Genomic DNA, 19,403 nt, shown 5'->3' on the forward strand with positions numbered 1-19,403 from the left:
CATTGCAAGCTTCGTCAGATGTGTCTCGTCTCGAACGATTTTAATGTAGAGATATCGGGCCTTGTCGATAATGAAATTCACCATCTGACATTGCTTGCAGGATGAGGGACGCGCGCTCTCCCAAGAGAAAAGTTTTCTTATTTCCAAAATGAAGTTGTCGGCCCGCGCATCGATCTAACGTCTTCGCTTTCGTGCTACCAGCCGTGTCGAATGCCAAACTCAAAGAATTAAATTAAAGTTTGACTTTTCGGAGAGAAAAATTCTACGGAGAAGCACATAATTCACGCGGCAAATGTCACTTTCCACGACAAGTCAGTGTCGTACAGTTAAAAATAAGCAATTAAATAAATTTTTAACGATACGACATCGCAACTATTCTCCGAACAATTCGTACGTGATCTGCATCAATACAATATAGAGAGACGACAAGACATAAATTTTCTCCAAACGTATCCGGCAGATCAGACGGCGAATGATTAAGCAAGCCGATAATTTATAGAGGAGTCGTTGCAAAGGCCAGCCAACATAGCTCCTATTATCCGAGAAGCCGTGACTCGCACAACTGGGAATTGCGAAAATTTAATTTCCTGTTTTTCAATTAACTTTTACGTTAGTTGGGCACAACGGGTCTTCTCGGCGAGCAGACACACAGGAGAATGCAAAGACCCGTCGTATCTATGGTTAAATAATGGCATGACACTTGAGTTATACCACCGGTACAAAAGCCCGAACATTCTCGACCAGTTTTATGCTTTGGGGACCCCATTGTATCCCGTAACTCGCCGTAATGCGCAGGGAGTGATTCTCTTTTTTTATTTCACAGAGGTATGTGTACCGAGCTGTGTAATATACCGGTTTATTGTGCGCCCATTGTTGTAGAAAATAAAGCGATTCAGGGTGTAGAGCCGACTGTATGGGCAAGAAGTTGAAATTCGACTGTGGTGCAAATGCTATGAGATTCTCAGCGCTCATAAAAAAAGCGAGACATTTCGCAATCCTCTTAAAGAAAAAATAACGCTTAAGTCTTCCAAAAATTACATATTATCCGTTTGCATTATATATTTTTATTCGTGTAAAACAAGTAGAATTAGTAAATATTAAATGATTTTGTACGACCCCCGTATATTGTCAAACAAACAAAGAAAGAAGTACAGCCTATAACGGCCAAAGCTGGATCAAAGTGCTTATTATAATTATGCGTGATTTTTATATACTACATATGTAGTCCTCCCATAATTGCGCGCTGATAACTTTCAGACATAATCGTAAGTGCTTTGATACACGTATATCTCTCTTCATATAGTATCTCGACTTAACATCTAACACAGGCGTGTAAGGTAGGCTTCCATTACAATGCCTTACTGATGAGTCCAGTAATGGAAGCCGGGACGAAAACGTCAAAAACTGTATGATATTTTTCGTAATATAAAGAATAAATTAAAGATCTAACTATTTACGGAATTTTAATTTATCATCTTCATATTTAATTGTAATTAATCAAGTAAAAATTGGTGATATTACTACTGTAGTATTTATGCGTTATGTCTGAAAGTTATCAGCGCGCAATTATGAGGGGACTACATATGTAGTATATAAAAATCACGCATAATTATAATAAGCGCTTTGACCGTTATAGGCTGTACTTCTTTCTTAAGTAGAATTAGGATTGTATCCTATAAAAAAAAGAGAGAAACATGTTGTACGTATATAATATATATTCGAATGTGACGAAACTAATTTCAATGTGAAACATAGTATTAAAAATGATTGTAATATCTTTTATAAATATAATAATATGACAGAGCGCAAAATCGTGCTAATGGGGAGAGAAATGTGAATCATTATGTAGTATCACGTTAATGCGAATACAATCATTTATCCAAGATAATATCACCATCGCTACCCTCACGATTCGTCTCTGTCGGTGCGCTAGTGCTTTGCAATGATTATTCTGGCTGAAACGATCCATTAGCGAGCATTCGTTCGGTACGGCAAGACTAATGCAAACAAAGCAATTTATAAGGATAGTGACGCAATTAATCAGTCTTTCGAAAAAGCGAGACACAAAGAGAAGGAAGTTGTGTGCCAAAGAAAGAACATATCGCGTTTCGCGCGCAGCGAATTAATAGCTCCACGAGCCACAAGTTAGAAGGGTCTTTAGTAAATTAGCAAAAACAACGCGTTCTTTCGGTCTCTTCCTTCATTCCGATATTCCATCCATCTCTTAACTATAGCAATCATTTTTTAAATCTTTCACTAATCCCACTTTTCTGCCTTTTAGTCACTCCCTTCCGTTATACCATATCTATAACACATAAGTTTTTACAACTGGAAAGACATCCAAGATCTGTCGCCTAAAAACTATCAATGCAGATACATGAATTTATTTGTCTTATTACCTTCGTTAAAAATACGCTACGACATTTGCAATTTCTTAGTGTCTAATATCGATGCTATTCATTTCGCTTTCATACTTATGTATAAATCTTTTAACAAATATCATGTGCGTGGATGAACACAGTTTCATTATGTATATTTTCTATTAATAATAAAACGTTCTAAATATATAACAATTCTCGCATTATAAAAAGATATGAAATAAATTATAAATAATTGAAGAGAGAAAAATCGAAACGAATCACCAAGCTAAATTAAAAGGAATCAATCATTGCTGCCATTATTAATACTGTCACATCGTAGAGTGAAAAGTAGAATGTCAGAGGCACAAAAATGCAGACACAGCCACTTTCTCGTGTGACGGAACTGTCCGAGAAACCTAGAGAATATTTTAAATGACAGCAGAACTAATTCTCCCTCACATCATATATGTATGTTAACGTATGTATAATACATGCTGACAATAGCATGTACAATGTTAAAAGCAACTACGACTCTTGGCTGCTGAAGTGGGACGTCAGACCGCTCTAAAACACTCGGAGAGTGTCACATCATTGCTCAGTCACGTTCGCTGGCATTGACTCGAGCATCCCCAAGTCGCAATCTATTTATAACGTACTTTACGATAGTTACAGAAGAAAGAGCAATAGGCTTTTTTGCAAACGAGGAAAAACGTGCATACAATTAACAACAGACTTGCAAGTGTATCCGTGTCACGACATAGGAATAATTAGCATGCGGCGATTGTTTGTACGTAGACATGCACAACCTGCATGAATATCGATCAGTGTCATAATATACTTAGGTACATGAGGTTTATAGAATTAATCGCTTTCACGCGCACATGAATGTCAAGAAGCGTCGAATAAAGAATTTATATTTTACACAAAAATAAAATTGATAGTATTTTATAAAAAGACGAAAATGGAAGAGAGAATTTGCACTCTTATTAAATATCGTCATTCAATGCTTTTACTTTTCCTCTAAGATATACCTACAATCTATAGAAGATAGATGCATTAAGCCTCTTTAAATTGTCATTATTTGTCAATACCTAACGTGATCTCTTTCTCGCATGACAGATTCGTATTCCCTGAAGCATTATAATATACTGTGAGAATTCTGACAGCTGATCCGTAAGCTGTGACAGGGAGAAGCGTGAAAGGACGTCTTTCCACGACTCTCCGGCTGCCTATACTATTATACGACAGTCACACAAACATGAAAGACACAAGATCAGAATGCCACACTAAGAAGCAATGATATTATTGCCACATCGGAAACAGTAGAAATCACTTAGCACTCAATTCCAGCCGCAAGTTGACTTTTCAGAATTCGGACTGATGCTGTAAGCTGCTGGCAAGATCGGAACTTGGAACTTGGTTTCCGCAAAAGCGAGAGAAACTCTGCATTGCGTCTCATCCACTACTGTTTCATACATATATATAGGTATATAAATACATATAGTGTCCAAAGTAAGTGCAAGTGTTATATCGACCACGAGTATTACGAGTCAAATTCTAAGATAATATTTTTTTAATGTTAAAATACCAATAGTTTTCGTTATAGGTGATTAAAGATTAAATTAGATTGAAGCTTAAAGTAAACTTGACTTTAACAGAATTTTAATTTAAAGTTTAGCTACTAAAATATATATTAAAGTTAAGAAGTTGTGAGAAAGTATGGTAAATTAAATTTTCTCTATTGAATATTCTACTACGAAATAATAAAGGAATCATATATAATTGTAAGCAAAATTTAACACACTCTAGATATTCACAATTCTATATACAGATATGTACATTTATATATGAATATGCATATAAATTTATCTATATTTTGTACATATAAACATACGTGTTTATATTTCTGCATGTAGATATATCTATATTTATATACGGATGAAATCTATAGAATTCTTTAGCTATCTCAGATGTTTCAAGATCCATCGCAATGCAGCAGGCAGTATAGTGCACCTAGATATCTGCTGAAAGCACGACTACCACTATGCTTAGATCACGCGATTACTTGGTGGACACAGAAAGGCTTCTGCTAAAAGCTGCTGGATAAAGAAGTGGGGAAAAAAAAATGAAAATCCAGAAACGAGAAGACATAGAAAGAGAAAGAGTAGAAAGGAGGAAAGCGCACTACGCGTTAAAGAACGTTTTCTACGGAACTTCGGTGTTACTAACTATTTCCAGTTAAAAAGTCTCAAAGAGCTCTGTATTCAATTATCTTAAAAACGGATAATTTTTAAAAGGAATAGAATGTTGAAAAGCTAATTCTTTTGACATATCGTCTGTTTGCACTTATTATTATTGTTGACTTCCCCCTACTGCAATATATATGATTTTATATTTATTATATTTATATATAACTTTTTCATCTCGTGAAAGTTTTGTTATCATAAAATCAAGTTTCGTTGCTATAACATATTGCATATTGATATTGTCATGATAGCAATGGATCAGAAAAATGGTTTTTATACTAGACATAAAATATGTCATAGAAAGTATCGATTTTTTAAACAAGTTGCTGCTATTCCTTTGAGAGCTGATGTCACGAAGAAGACAAAGTTAAGAGAGTACGAAATAAATTGATAATACCTTTAACCCAAGCGGTAGCCATCAAATGCCATTTTACGAGATCGTCCTATATTTCAAGTGTAACTGTAAAATGTTTATATATATATATATATTATTCTTGGATATTTTATCCTTCTGGGATAGAACACAGTTTAAATATTCACGAATTATACCGTTTTTTGATTCGACAGTTTCTGTATAGAATATACTTCCCAACAACTTTCATATAAAATCTTGAAAATATTCGTTAAATCATTATTCTTTATTATCCGCTTAAATTTTCGGGAAAAAAAACGAAAAATCCATATTAAAATGAATACGAATCGTACATATTTTACTTTATCAAAATAAAAGAATTTTGTTCCAACCAAGTAAAAGTATCAAACAAATATTAAAGATTTCAGTAATACTCTTATATTGTATTTCCGCGCTATTTGTATTTTATGGATGTATTAAAAAAATGTCTATCGCTTATTCTCCCATGTATGTACACGCATACATTTCCATACTACGTACGCTGTGTGGATAACCTCCGTTGAGTCGGAGGCTGGTCAGTGTACTTTGCACCGACTGTATGCGCGCTAAATGTTTTCGCTAAACAACTTTCGGCGTGTATTTGTGTCAACACTACGTAATGTCAACAACAGTTGCACATCATCCGCTTGGATATGTTCGCGATTCTTTCAATCATGTCGGAATAAATTTTAAAAGCCGCTTTTATATTTCAATTATTCTTCGTGCTCGATGTAAAATTTATTGGGAAAAGCCTTTTATATATTGTTACATTTCTATTTTGTAACATCTGCGCAAGGTGCAAGAGAAAAACACGTAAAAATAAAAGTTTTATATTGCAAATTAGACTTCAATCCATTTTCCTCTAAATACTAGAATAAAGCTGAATAAATATTAATGTACATACGTGATATGTGAATTATAGACAATTTTTCATATGTCGAAAACACTGCCTGTATTTTATAAGAATTTATAAGTAATATCATACATAGAGCAATATATCAATATTATTTTCCAATATTAGTCAAATCATGTCGACAAAAAGAAGATAAATAAAAATAATAGAGTTTTTTCCTCATTTCTCAATTCTGTTAACAGCAACGTATGCACTTTTAATCACGATATATCGTAGCACGCTATTACTCACAATCAGTATATCCGTGAAAAAATTGCGTAATCTGAACTATCGGCACTTCTTTATAGATTGTTCCATGCAATACCGATTTGATAGGTCGTGCGATGTACAAGATAGTGGATATCAATCTAGGAGCAGGTGGCCAGAATATTCACAAACAAGCTAGCAAGAATTTATATACAGTCGTACAGCGCCAGCAGTTTTGTTTTATCTACTATTGGCTCGGGGATTTCCGCGATATTCGCGGAACAGAATTTTTTTATGGCCACGAGCAGGTATTTATTCATGAATCCGGAATGACAATGTAGCCACAATGCTTTCTCGTCCAGTGCGATCGAGCTCTCCGTCATGCGAACAAAGGTTATATAACTGTGTTCGTTTTTTTTTTTTTTTACTAATGCAAATGTTAAGCCCATTTGAATTGCAGAATGTTGTGCTACACAAACAGGTGTTTAAACATTAATCTTAATATTTTTTATGAACTTCCGCAAGCAACGGATTGCTATTAAGATAACCGGGCTGAAATAGCAAAAGTACCAAAAAAACATTACAATTGATGAGTGCACTCAGTATGTTTAAGCTGGTTATATTGATTCTAGCTTACAGAGTTTCCTCTCTTCAGTTAGAAACAAAACATTATGATGAAAAATATGAACTAAGTACAGTATTGTAAGATATAAATACAGAGCTACTAAATTGAATTATAGAAATTAATAACTATCTTTTGATAATTATAGAAAGCAATTACTTTATCTATAAAAAAATTACATCATGACAAGTTTGCATTTTACTTTACTGATAGAACAGAATGAACAAACTAAGCAATAGATTACTGCAATCGAGTCAGACGAACAACCTGAACAACTTATTAATACAATCTGTTGAATTCATCGTGTAATTACAATGAATAGCTCATATTGGGTACTAGATTTTGTAATTATCTTACTTTCATGTTGTGTTTGTATACAGGGCGTTTTGTAATTCATCGCATTAGCCAGAAATGCAGCTTTTACGAAACAAAACTACATTTGCGCACAACACAATTAATCAATTGATGAATTAAAAAACTTGCCCTTAATAGAAAATTTATATATGCGTGTGTATATATAAAAATATGTATAATACGTACACAGAATTTAATAAAAATATAACAAGACACAAAATATATTATTCCGTTCAAATACTATGTCACAAAATTGAAAAAAGAATATTTCCTGATTCAATTCAAAGAGCCAATACTGTCCTCATCGTTGAAACACACACACATACAAAACACAAAGTTCTCCATAAGATTTTGTTCTAACCCGATATTTACATGTATGTGTATGTGTTGTACAATAGAAAATCTAAATAAGAAAACTTTCACGTAACATCAAAGCAATCTGATATTAGCAAAACATCTATAGCAAGCATTGAATGTACAAATTTACTTGACATTGTTTTCATAGAGCGACATAAAAATAAGAAAGAGAGAGAGAGAGAGAGAATCGTGACTTATTGCATCAATTATTCCCGTTTTATACTTTCAACTTCAATTCACTATAGGTGTTATACGAATTATCGAAATAGTCACTCGAAAATTAACGAGGTTTCCATTCCGATATCGGCAATAATTTATATTCAATTTCATACACACGTGCATCTCTATACGTTGGCTGCTAAAATTTGTATGGTTGGAATACGTGAATCGTACTGACGATACACGGCATTAGTGAAATCGTAATTGAAATATTAATTTATGACGCATAACGACCGCCTAGTAATTAACACGCTCGGTAACCTTGTGTCAACGGATGCGCAATGCATGCATTACGGCGACATGACCACATTACATAAATACTCGGCTTTAGTCTGACCTCGGCCAGATCATAATGGGCGAAGTATACAATTCTGTCATTATCCCCATAACATCGACATTCACAACGAATATTCACGAATACGTCTGCAAAACTTACGTTACGTTCGCTAAAAATGCGCCAATGCACATATTTATATCGTTAAATAAAACTGCACACATTTGTTTGTTATCTTTCTCAAATTTTCTTAATTTGATTATTCAAATCATTTGATCGTATATATTGATCGTCGCGAGTAACTAATCCGATATCTAAAATTTAATTTCACGAATTTAATTTTGAAAAATATTTTTAACAATGTTTTTGCGATTTTTACGGGTTGCTAAATTCTAAAATTGATTATAGAAAATTAATGAATAACACAATAAGATTTCGTTGTGTATAAAATATCTCTGAAAATATTATTTGTTGAAGTTGTATCCTTTTTATGTTATCATTCAAGAAAGGAGGAGGATCTCCGTGCGGTTTTAAGCGTAACGTAAATATATAGGATGCGATTACATATATGCGGTCACTTACTCTTACGATTCTGAAAAATGTGAAAAATTCCGGACACGCTCGCCGGAAATATTGAGAAAAATGTTGTAGACGTAGCGGTCGTATATAAATCGTGCATTACGTCACAGACATGATGCACTGCCGTATTATCGCTGTTACAACAATGCTTTGCTCTTTTTGTAAGAATCGAGATGCAGCAACATGGTCAGCCGAACTGAACCATGTATCAATTACACGAAGCTGCATCGTACGAATAAATAGACTGGTTAGGTGGTTATGCGTTTGTAGAATAAACATGACTTCTGTTACGCCGTGTGTTGAATATCAGCGAACCGATGCAGATATCCCTTTTAATGGAGATATTCATTGGATTCGACAGGATGAGATCACTAAAATTATTCCAGCATGGAAATATCAAATATCATGATGGATCGACTTTCGTCGTGTCATTTAGTAATCGTCATATTTTGAGACACTCACATTTTAGTGTAGTTAAAAATTGCAAATTTAATTGCGTTTTAATATTTGGCAAGTTAGATAATATTAACAATTAATAAAGAAATAAATAAAAAAAAACCCGGGCATTTATCACATAAATGTAATATAAATTCAAAAAACATTGTAAATTTATTAACGTATCATGTAAAAATTAGAGTTATCTGGAGATACTTTCATAGTTTTTTTTTAATATAAATTAATTTTTCTATTAGAATAGAATAGTAGAATTCCTAACCGAATATACCGAATATATTATATAATAATATCGATATCAATATATAATATATAATTAATATCTGATATTAATAATTATAATATCAATAATTATAATATTAATATTTTATCAAACTTTAAATAAATTAATGTCAAAGTTAAGAAATGTATAAAATAAACATACAATTTGCTGAGAAGTGCAGCTGCCAATTAGACTATCAAAGTTAAGACGCATCTCTTTGCAATTAAACGCAATTCCTTCTACCGCGGAGTATTAGCAATTATATATCCCGAAGTGACAAAACTTTAACCGAGCTTATACCGCAAACTGCAAACGACGGACTACGCGAACACTTGTGGAACTTTCATTTGCAGTTCTTCTAATGTAAAGGACAGATTATGGACAAACAAAATGAGAGAAAGAGAGAGACTGCTCACGTAATGAAACAAATGTTTTGAATGTGGCCGCGTCTTCATTTAAAAATAAAGGGGGTAATTTGTATGCCGCGTATACTGCTAGCGATATACGAAATTCTAGCCTTGGTGACCTAGTAGGGCAACGCCGCGTAACTGTAATGTAACTACATTAAGCGAATCGTACCGATATCAGCTGCGTGATTTCATACTCAGGATACACCTGGCAGTCTTGGACATGAACTCGATATTTGGATACAAACTACACACACGCGCACATATATGTACATATATAATATCAACAAATACATTCTCACCTTTTTGATTGGTAATTTGTGTGTAAATACATAAAAAATATTTAAAATAACAAATACTTAAAATTTTTTTAGAAATTAAAAGTAATTTTAACTCTTTAAAAAAAGAAATAGATAATGAGAATTTCTCACACAAATATCAAAAGCAAAGATCTCTGACCGACTCGTTGCATAGACGGCAGTGAACGAGTTGGTTCTATAACGAGGTTCACCTGCATAATGCAGAAAAGACTATATAACTTGCATATTACAGTGTATGGAGCTTATGCTGATGCTACGCTAAACGCACTTTCAGAAATGTTACATTTGCATCGAATAATAATTTACTTCGAACGTATAGGACGCTAAAAGAAGATCTTATTAGTTATTGATACGTGAACCAAAAATGATTTGTCGCATAATATTAGAAAAACTATTATTTTAATATTAAACATTATATTTAAATCTTATACACTTTAATTCAACTATACTTTCTATATTCTCAGAACAGTAACAATTCGAAAGAAAACTTTAGTTCGATAGAGAGTAATTTAGAATATATTTATATGAATATTTACATTTTGCATACATATTGATATAAATATAAGACAAACATGATTATAGCAGTAAATTAAATTGCATTACATAATTTATTCTTTTTATTTCTCCTTATTTGTAGACAACATATTTTTATATCCTGTATTCAACGTTTTAAAATAAGATACGATTATTTTATTTAACTACACGCTTTTTCACGCACTTGCATCCTCTGTGGAGAGACCAGCAATTTATCAAAGAACTATATACGCCACTTTTTCTAGAATATTATAACAAGAAAATTATATTTTACAGTTATACACAGATACAAATCATAAAAACACAAAAAATTCGAGTGATGGTATTCGCTGGAAATTCTCTAGTTGATAACCAACCAGATAGCACCCGTAATGAAAAAAAGTATAGATGTTGCATACCAAAAGAATTTTTTTTCATGCTACCACAAAATATGAAAACATTTTTCAAAACAAATTGCCGGTATGCGCTATGCATATATCGAACATGACATTTTATACTGTCTGTCTCAAAAGCTTCTCACATTCGACATGAAAAATCGCGATGTTGTTCTTCTTGATACTTTTAGTAAACAAAATTATATAGTTAATGGTTCACGCATGTTTTCACGTTATTTTAGCTGGTATTTTTTATCATTCTATAACTTTATGACACGTACTCCATATCATGTGATAATAATAATTACAATAATAATGCAAATTAATAACACCGATATATGCGCGAATATGGAGGTGCATTTATTAAATACGTATATATAGGAAGTATTATATATGAAAAGAAAGGGAAAACCACTAAACATATATCAATTTACAATTAGTGAAAAATATAATAATGCTGCAGTCTCGCACTTACTATCTCGTTATCGTTCTTTGAGGGGGGATTACAACAGAAAATATACGACTAAACCTAATTGGTTTCAATCAGCAAATTCAATATCAATATATCATGTATTTGTAAATTAAAAATCATGCAGTTACATTGATTGCATTTTTCTAGACATTCTAGACATTTTTCTAGAATATTTCGTTTTCTCAATAAAAGAGCTTGAGTATTCTATTGAGAGTGACAGTAAAAGATATGTAAATATATATATCTACGTAATTGATGAATATCAGATCGTGAAAAATATCAACTATGATATCATGCGATTTGATGGGGGTTTCAATGATGCATATAGATCGCACGTTACTGAGAGCAAGATGGCTTAACCGACTGACGGGTATCTGCCAAGTTCCCTATTGTTGTACAAAGGGCTGGTATTGACCGATTTCGCGCATCGACATATGTATAAGAGCCGTCTGTTAAAAGCAGCTGGTTTCCTGAACATACAACTAGATGATTATACCAACGTTCTAAACTGGTTACAGTGTCATTCGTGATCTCCTCAACCTCTTCCGCTAATGACAGCTAGCTCACCATGACAAAACCCGCATCGATATCACATCGACGATTCGCAAAAGCCACAATGGTAACTACTGCCCTTGTCTATTCGAATCAAAGCTAAGAGCAGGATCGCGTTAATCTATACTGCCTGCAAAATACAATGTGCGGTTTAACGTAAATTATTTAATTAATGCGGGATATGATATCCAAAACAAAAACTTGCATCACGATCGCGCGCGAAATCTCTTCTCTTAGAAATATTCTTTATTAAGAATAAACATCATATGATTCCATGAATACGTTTAAGACCACTATGATTTCCAAAGCAGCGCAGGGAACCGACTGTATTCATCTGCTTAGTTAAGTGGAATGTTGCGCGTATCTCTTTTTGCGTAAAACTATTTTATGCAGGAGATTTTTATTTCCAAGCTAGAAAGAAATGTGTTTAATTCAACGCGAAAATCTCAAAAGCACGATAAAAATATGTACATTGGTTTTCTTATTAAAATGCACAGCGTATATATCAGAAAAATGTGAAGATAGATTGCTATATTTACTTGCCGGCTTACCGGCAAGTTCTTTCCAATCTCCAGCATTCGCGTTTATGCGTCATACGGGACCTCGACGGAGTAATCTCGAGTCTAGGCAGAGAGACGGTTCTTAGAAACCGCGATAGCAACCGAGGCCCTTTGCTCATTCGAGCGAGTTGAATCTCAACGATACTTCGTTTCGGTACACGTACCAAAGTGTTATTCAAAGAAATGCTATGACAGAACTTGTAAGCTTGTAAAAATGTCACGTTTGATGATATAAGCGGAGTTCCCCGTCTTATAGGTAAGGGATGCAGCAAGACACTCGAAGAAGTTTGTCGTTAAGTCTGCAACTTTTTCTTTACCTTTATGCCGCATTACATCTGTCTAACTTCTCTTCCGCCTATTCTTCGATTTGCTATACGAAACCTCGTTTTAACCACGAAGACCATCGCGATATCAGAAAGTAGAGGAAGCTTTTCTTTACCTGTTTAACCAAGCGGAATCTCGTTAATATCCTCACTGCTTTTATTCATCGGCATCAACGCGTGCTTCATACATAGCAAAGCGAAATGTATTAAAGTACATCCAACTATGAAATATCAACGAATAAAAGAAACATTAGTAATCATTTCACGTCATGTGTGTGTATATATATTATGTTTTAATAATTTTTAAAAGTTAAATGTTGATTGCAAGAAAGTTGAGATAAAGTTTGTAATTTTCACGGAATTTTACTGCTGCATTCCAACACCTCGTTCATCTTTTTCAGTCATACGGAAGATTGCATGAGTTTTTGAAGAATGAAGCTGTCCTTTCGAAAGAGCACGCAAACTGTAGCTCTTGGTGTTTATTTGGCGACATGTGCAGGTTAAAATTTACTATTGTAATACTCTTACGTCATCTTGATATATTTAAAATTTATTTAAATATACTGTGTTTACTTATACAGTATAAACACAACATATTTAAATAAATTTTTATATCTAAAATTTTTCTCTTATCTTCGCTAAAAAAAAACAAAAGAATTTATTTGTGCTAAAATTATTCGCAAAAACATTGATTTTATTCTCATTCAATTTAATCTATCTTTTGTAGAAATATGAATTGCTGTTATAAAAGTGCTATATATCTTGCGATATATCAAATTACAAGTTGCATAACAGTACATTCAATGATGAGAATTATATCGCAGGGACGAGGTAAAAAAAGGAGGATGAATAACTCATTTGAAGTATCGACTTTCCATCGCCATTACGCAGCGTATCGGTCCGTTTCTCCTTTTTCGTTAATAATTCATTTTTTTCGCAACTTAGTTGCGGAACGGCCGACTATTAATCTTGTCACTGCGGTGATCCCTGAAATTGAATTTCCGCAGTGACAGATATTCGCTGAGGATTGCTAGATGACCATGTAGAACAGCCATAGGGTCCTGCCTCGAAAACGCGAATTCTCATTTCCTTTTTTTTATATACAGGATTTTATAACAACCGCTCCATTTGTCGTACAGCCCGACTGTTTCATCGAGTGCCTCTTTGACGTTACTCATCGATAGCAGCTTGCCAATCTGCGGTGAGGGCACAATATATGTAGGTGGATATATTGTTCTTAGTTTAATTTCTGAAGAAAAATTTAAAAAAAAAAAATAAAATAAAAGAACTCACACTTTTCGTTTATTTTTCGAGAGAATTTATACTTAATTCACGCGATGATATTTCTTTAATACTGTAAATGAGAATCTCCTTTGTCGACAAAAGTTTGCGCGCAGTTATCGCGTATTCGTTGTGTACGTATGGAAACTGGTACGTATAGGACGTATTCTCGCGAGAAGTGGGCCGTGCACCAGCTGTCGTTGAGCCTCGTTACCGTTCCCGTCACGTCAGTAGTGTGTGTTGCCGCGATAAATCTGGCATGCCCGAATCTCGCGCGTTATTACTTTGCGCTTTACTCGCCCCCGGCTTACGAATGAGTACCATGTCAGCTGGTATATTTCATCGAAGCTTTACCCGTTTTTTGACCATCACGCGACTTTTATTTTATCATAATTATATATTAAGACCTTTCATTTTTATTATTCTTCTTTTATTTTTATTAAATAAAAAACTATAAAATTTTTCCGAAATTCACTTAGCGTAAAATAGATAAAAGATTCGAATATTTATGAGAGGAAATAAGAACGATCGATTTAGGCTACGTTTGATACATTATTTATAGAATGAGGATTTTTTATTAAACTTAGTTTAAATCGCTTGTTTTTTTTATTTTTTCTCACAAATATTTATATCCTTTTTTTTATTATACGCGTACATTAAATAAATTTTGGAAAAATTTTATATAGTTTCTAGATCGAAGTGCTAGATAAAACTTTTAGACTATACAGAATAATTTAATAATTATTATTTTCATGAAATTTTGCATAATAGTTGAAACATCTACACGTTTCTGTGTTATTTTCTAACATGTCCAAGCCATAATCGCGATGTCTTTCAGAATGACAGACACAAGAGATAAACTTTAAGTTGGCACCGAAATTACTACTCGGAAGCTAGATAAAGTTTGCCGCAACTTAGGTAACAACATGAGGTCATCAAACAATCGGAGTAGCAGTCCGCAATGAAACCGCACTATTGCCAATTGATCGGTCCTGGTTTCAGGTCTCGTAGTTTCCACTTGATGGGATCGATAGGGCTGAAAGCACAGTCGAGCGGATAAGGTTAAGAAGTATAGTCCAAATCAATTGAAAGGTATTGACCTTGTGTTCCAGGTGTTACCCTGGATAAAGAATTACGTCGATTTATATTCGCGAGTTTTGGATATCTCCTCCTCCACCTCCAGCATGTTGCGAAACTTTCGTCGTAACGTTAAGCCGCTTTACGAGATTACACCACCGGCAATTTACATACGATTGAGTTACGGGTGCTTGCTGCGGTGCCGGTGTTCCTGGGAAAGGCAGTTAAAAGTATACCCTACAGAGAGTGTCGCCTGTACACGTTTACACATTATCCAGAAATCGGAGAAAGGCGCAGCCATTTTCCAAGTGGTGCAATTTACAAGCTCGAAATAAGACTACCTTTTCAGCAAACTAGTTTTTGCCGATCGCACGTTCGACTGAGAATGCGGCTTATGTAAATGCAGTTAACATGTTGTTTCACTCGCTATGTTCACGGTATCTGAAACGTGCACATTTTCCACGTAGAACGCAAATATAATCCGGTGGATAATCCCAAGACGATTACATCTATTATCTGTTTCGCCATGCTTGGTGAAACGCTAGAGTTTGAGAAGAAAAAATACCGATTGCATTTGAAAAAGAGGCGAGAAAAGTAAAAAGAAACAGAAATTCCAAATTTGTATTAATTGCATTGTTAATCGAGGAGTAATCCCCAGCTCAATTTCCGAATTGTACGAAAAATCTAACGCGCGTAAGCGCTACACTCCGGAACTACGGGAAAGATAAACTCGGAAAAGTTTGTAATTGCACGACGATTGCAACTTAAATATACGCTTTAGCGTAGCCAGAATTCACAAGTACCCCTCGCAATGCCGGACCCCTTTAATGAATATTACTCTTAGATTGGTGTACTTGCTTGTGTAACACGAGTACGCGGGCAAATCCGACGAGATATAGACTGCGTCGAAGTTTTGCCGCTTTCCGCGAGCCGTATTATTAAACTTCCGGTAAGCCGAAAGCGAGCATATTCTAGCTACGGTCTAAGATCGTAATAGCGAACTTTTGCCCCGCAGCCACAACGGGGATTTCTCCGGCTATTCCTGCGGAAACTGAGCAAAATTATTCTCCGGCGCGTGACGACCGAATTGATTAGATCTAAACTTGCTTCCACGAGTACAACGTGATATCCCAAGCGCTCGGACGTGACGACAGAACGTTACGTAGTAGCAAACGAGAGTGAGAAATTAACGTATATCGCTCGTGTTCCGACGGCTACCGACGGAATTTTCAGCAATTCTGCGCCCGATGAACCCGAGCCGAGCGTTGCTAGACGTTGACAAGTTAAAACCATCGAAATATTTCCGCCGCGTATACGCTTGAGCGACAGACACGTGCGAAAACGTGTTATAGAACAAAGACCGAAGGAGAGAAAAAAAAAAAAGAGAGAGAGCAGAAAGAGTCGTTTGTTACGTGCTATTAACCACATATGTGTGATGCACACGTATCTACGTAACGGGCTCAATGATGCCGACCGAAGCAATGAATATCGTGCGCGCTCCGCACGCTCCACCAAATTAAATGTGATACACTCACCGCGTAACGTACATTGGTCAGTTATACGACGCGTATAACCGAACTCGTTATTCTTCTTCCGTTGTTAGAAAAATTGCAAATCTCGCGTATACTTGATCCGCACGAATACACTTTAATGATCTTTATCTCCATACGCGGTATTCTCTCTATTATACCGCGTTCAATTTTGTTTTTATCCCAAGTTTACACACAGACGCGTCGTGTTTTTGTTAATAATTGCGTTTCTCAGCGAACTATTTAGTCGTCTCTTTAAGCATGATAATAAAAGTTTCATAAATTCCAAACTTGCGAAAAGTACGTGAAGTTTACGTGTCATTACGGGATAAACTGAGAATACGATTATCACGCTAAACTTTGGCTCGAAAAATATTTTGCATTGTATCAATGCCTGATTTATGAGCCAGGTTCGAAGTTACCTACTGAAGCAATGAATACCAGTCACACCAAACGATCCATCAAGCTGAATATAATTCAGCGTCTGCATTTGACGTCGTATGATGTAGTACATTACGTGTAACTAAACGCTCGTTTTTTGTAGACATTTCGCTCATGCGTCGCTTCTGTCCGTCCACATGCGAGGTAAATGCAAATATACATATACACGATAACGTTATAGCTGCGAGCAACGCTCGACATACGGTATTACTTCGAGTAATAACGCCAACGTTCGCGTATGGATTTTTATAATAGCTCACTTACGGTTCTGTACAAAACGCGTGATTACGACTAGATACGCGAGTTTCAGTATTATACGAGTTTTAACGTATTAAGTTATACCACTAATAAAATCTACCACTATAAAATGAGAGAGAGAGAGATACGGCTCGCCTCACGCATAAATAAAACCTCCAATGAATGGTACATCTACATTATAACAGCACTATTACTTTGATAATGATACTATACTCACGTGTTGTCATAAAAATGTAGGAATTACATGAATCTTAGGCGCACTGCACTAAAAAAATTTCTGATTGCAGATGGGGACACAGATTTTTCGGTTAAATTTATTAGAATCCTAGTTGAGATAACGGGACTTCTCTGGTTAATATTTCTGGTAAAATCTACTACAATTCTTATTTTTATCAAAATAATTATAATAATTATATCAATCAGAGAATTCTAGCTATCTCAATCAATATTCTACCAGAATTACTATTTAATTCAATGAGACCATTTTTTCTCTTTATTATATGCAACATAATTATTATATCTTTAAATATTACGAAAAGTATTAACTAAAGAGGAAATGGGGGGAAATAGTAGGTTTCCCACATAGGCCGGTATTCGTAGTCGATTCTTATGTTTAAGAAGAGACTGTCTTAAATACAGCGTCAAGATGTCACGTAAACCAACCAGAGGGTAGCATCTTAAGACAGTTTTAAAATAAGAATGGACTGTAAATACGGCGCCTAGTTATGGCGCCTTGTAGCCTTAGTTCTTTTAATATTACATTTCGTGTCCCACATTTAAATAGGCATTTTACACTTTCATCTGTTAAAACCATACGTCTATATGGTGTTATCAACGATTACCATATCTCGTATGTAATATACATGAGAAAACAAGCAAGACGCGTGTATTCCTGCAATTCGTGACTTCGCCAACAGAACTGGCTAGCTGGCCGAAGCCGGCAGCTCGTGGTAACAGGGGCATTGTTTTTGTCGGACACGTTGCCTGGATACTAATGCGTTCGGGCACCTAACGTCCGGCTATACGTTAAGCCCGATGCGCCACGTAAATGCGGCTTACGTTCGCACGATAACGGATCCTTAAACCGACGTATGCAATATTGGTTCGTGTTAACAGTAATCCGTTTCGCCGAAGCGTGTCGGGGAGAAGGAATCGTCTATCTGGAATAATAAAATCTAGCTCCCTTTGCGCGCGTGAATCCGCGAAATTTTCACAGCCAGGTACACGACGAATAACGCCTATCTGCAATATACGCTCGCCGACGTTGCCGTTTTAGAAATTGATCGATATAATTTACCTGGATTTACGGCGTGGCAGTGGTTGAGGAGCGGCAGCCAACAGAGCAGCAGCACTGCTCTCTGCATCTGAAATCAGAATTAACGCGTGAAACATTCAATATCGTATATCGCTTCCAACGAATATTATAACAGAGCCCATGAAAAGTTCGAAAAATCTGGTTGCAATTAAAATTATAATTACATTCCCTTTCAATTGCGAACACTTTGGTGAATTTGAAATCGATTCTTCTTTAATGAAACCTTAATACGAGTCTTAATTACGGGGGCAATTATCATTGGAAATTAAAGTATTCTAGTCTTTCTGCGGATTCAGTTTCGATGAACTAAATTGCTCTAACGAATACTCCAGTTACCTTAATAAAGACTTAATGCGAATTTTGATTGACAGAACATATAATCTTTCTTGAAAATTGCAAAGTTTCTAGTTGAGAATAAATGGCGGTTTCGCAAACTTCATTCAAGAAGAAATTAACGCAGGATTCTTTAAATTAGATCTGTCATACGCAGTTTATCGCAGAGACTATTTTCTGTAAAGAAGTAAGATCTATAATCGTTCATTGTGCGCCGTAACTTCTTTTATAACACTTAGCTGTGTGTGTGTGTGTGTGTGTATTGTATGAAGACTGAAAAGCCCAGCATCCATCCCCTGACTCGATTAATATTCGGACAGACCTGCTTTAAATATAATCTGCATGCGGTTATATAAAAGTACATAATACATTCCACTATTCATTTCAGAGATAATTAAATTTTTAATATTA

At 35.0% G+C, this 19,403-nt stretch overlaps 1 protein-coding gene across 1 annotated transcript in view; it reads right to left on the minus strand.

The window, feature by feature from the left end:
* The window catches only part of Sol1 (CUB domain-containing protein Sol1), a 202,224-nt gene extending 183,516 nt beyond the window's left edge, over positions 1 to 18,708 (minus strand). The window contains exon 1 of the mRNA XM_018542596.1: positions 18,642 to 18,708. Within this exon, the coding sequence (XP_018398098.1) occupies positions 18,642 to 18,708 (67 nt within the window). The remainder of the gene's footprint in view (positions 1 to 18,641) is intronic.
* Positions 18,709 to 19,403: the final 695 nt, after the last annotated feature.

Source organism: Cyphomyrmex costatus, unplaced genomic scaffold (genome assembly GCF_001594065.2).
Source record: "Cyphomyrmex costatus isolate MS0001 unplaced genomic scaffold, Ccosl1.0 scaffold337, whole genome shotgun sequence".
Lineage (NCBI taxonomy): Eukaryota > Metazoa > Arthropoda > Insecta > Hymenoptera > Formicidae > Cyphomyrmex > Cyphomyrmex costatus.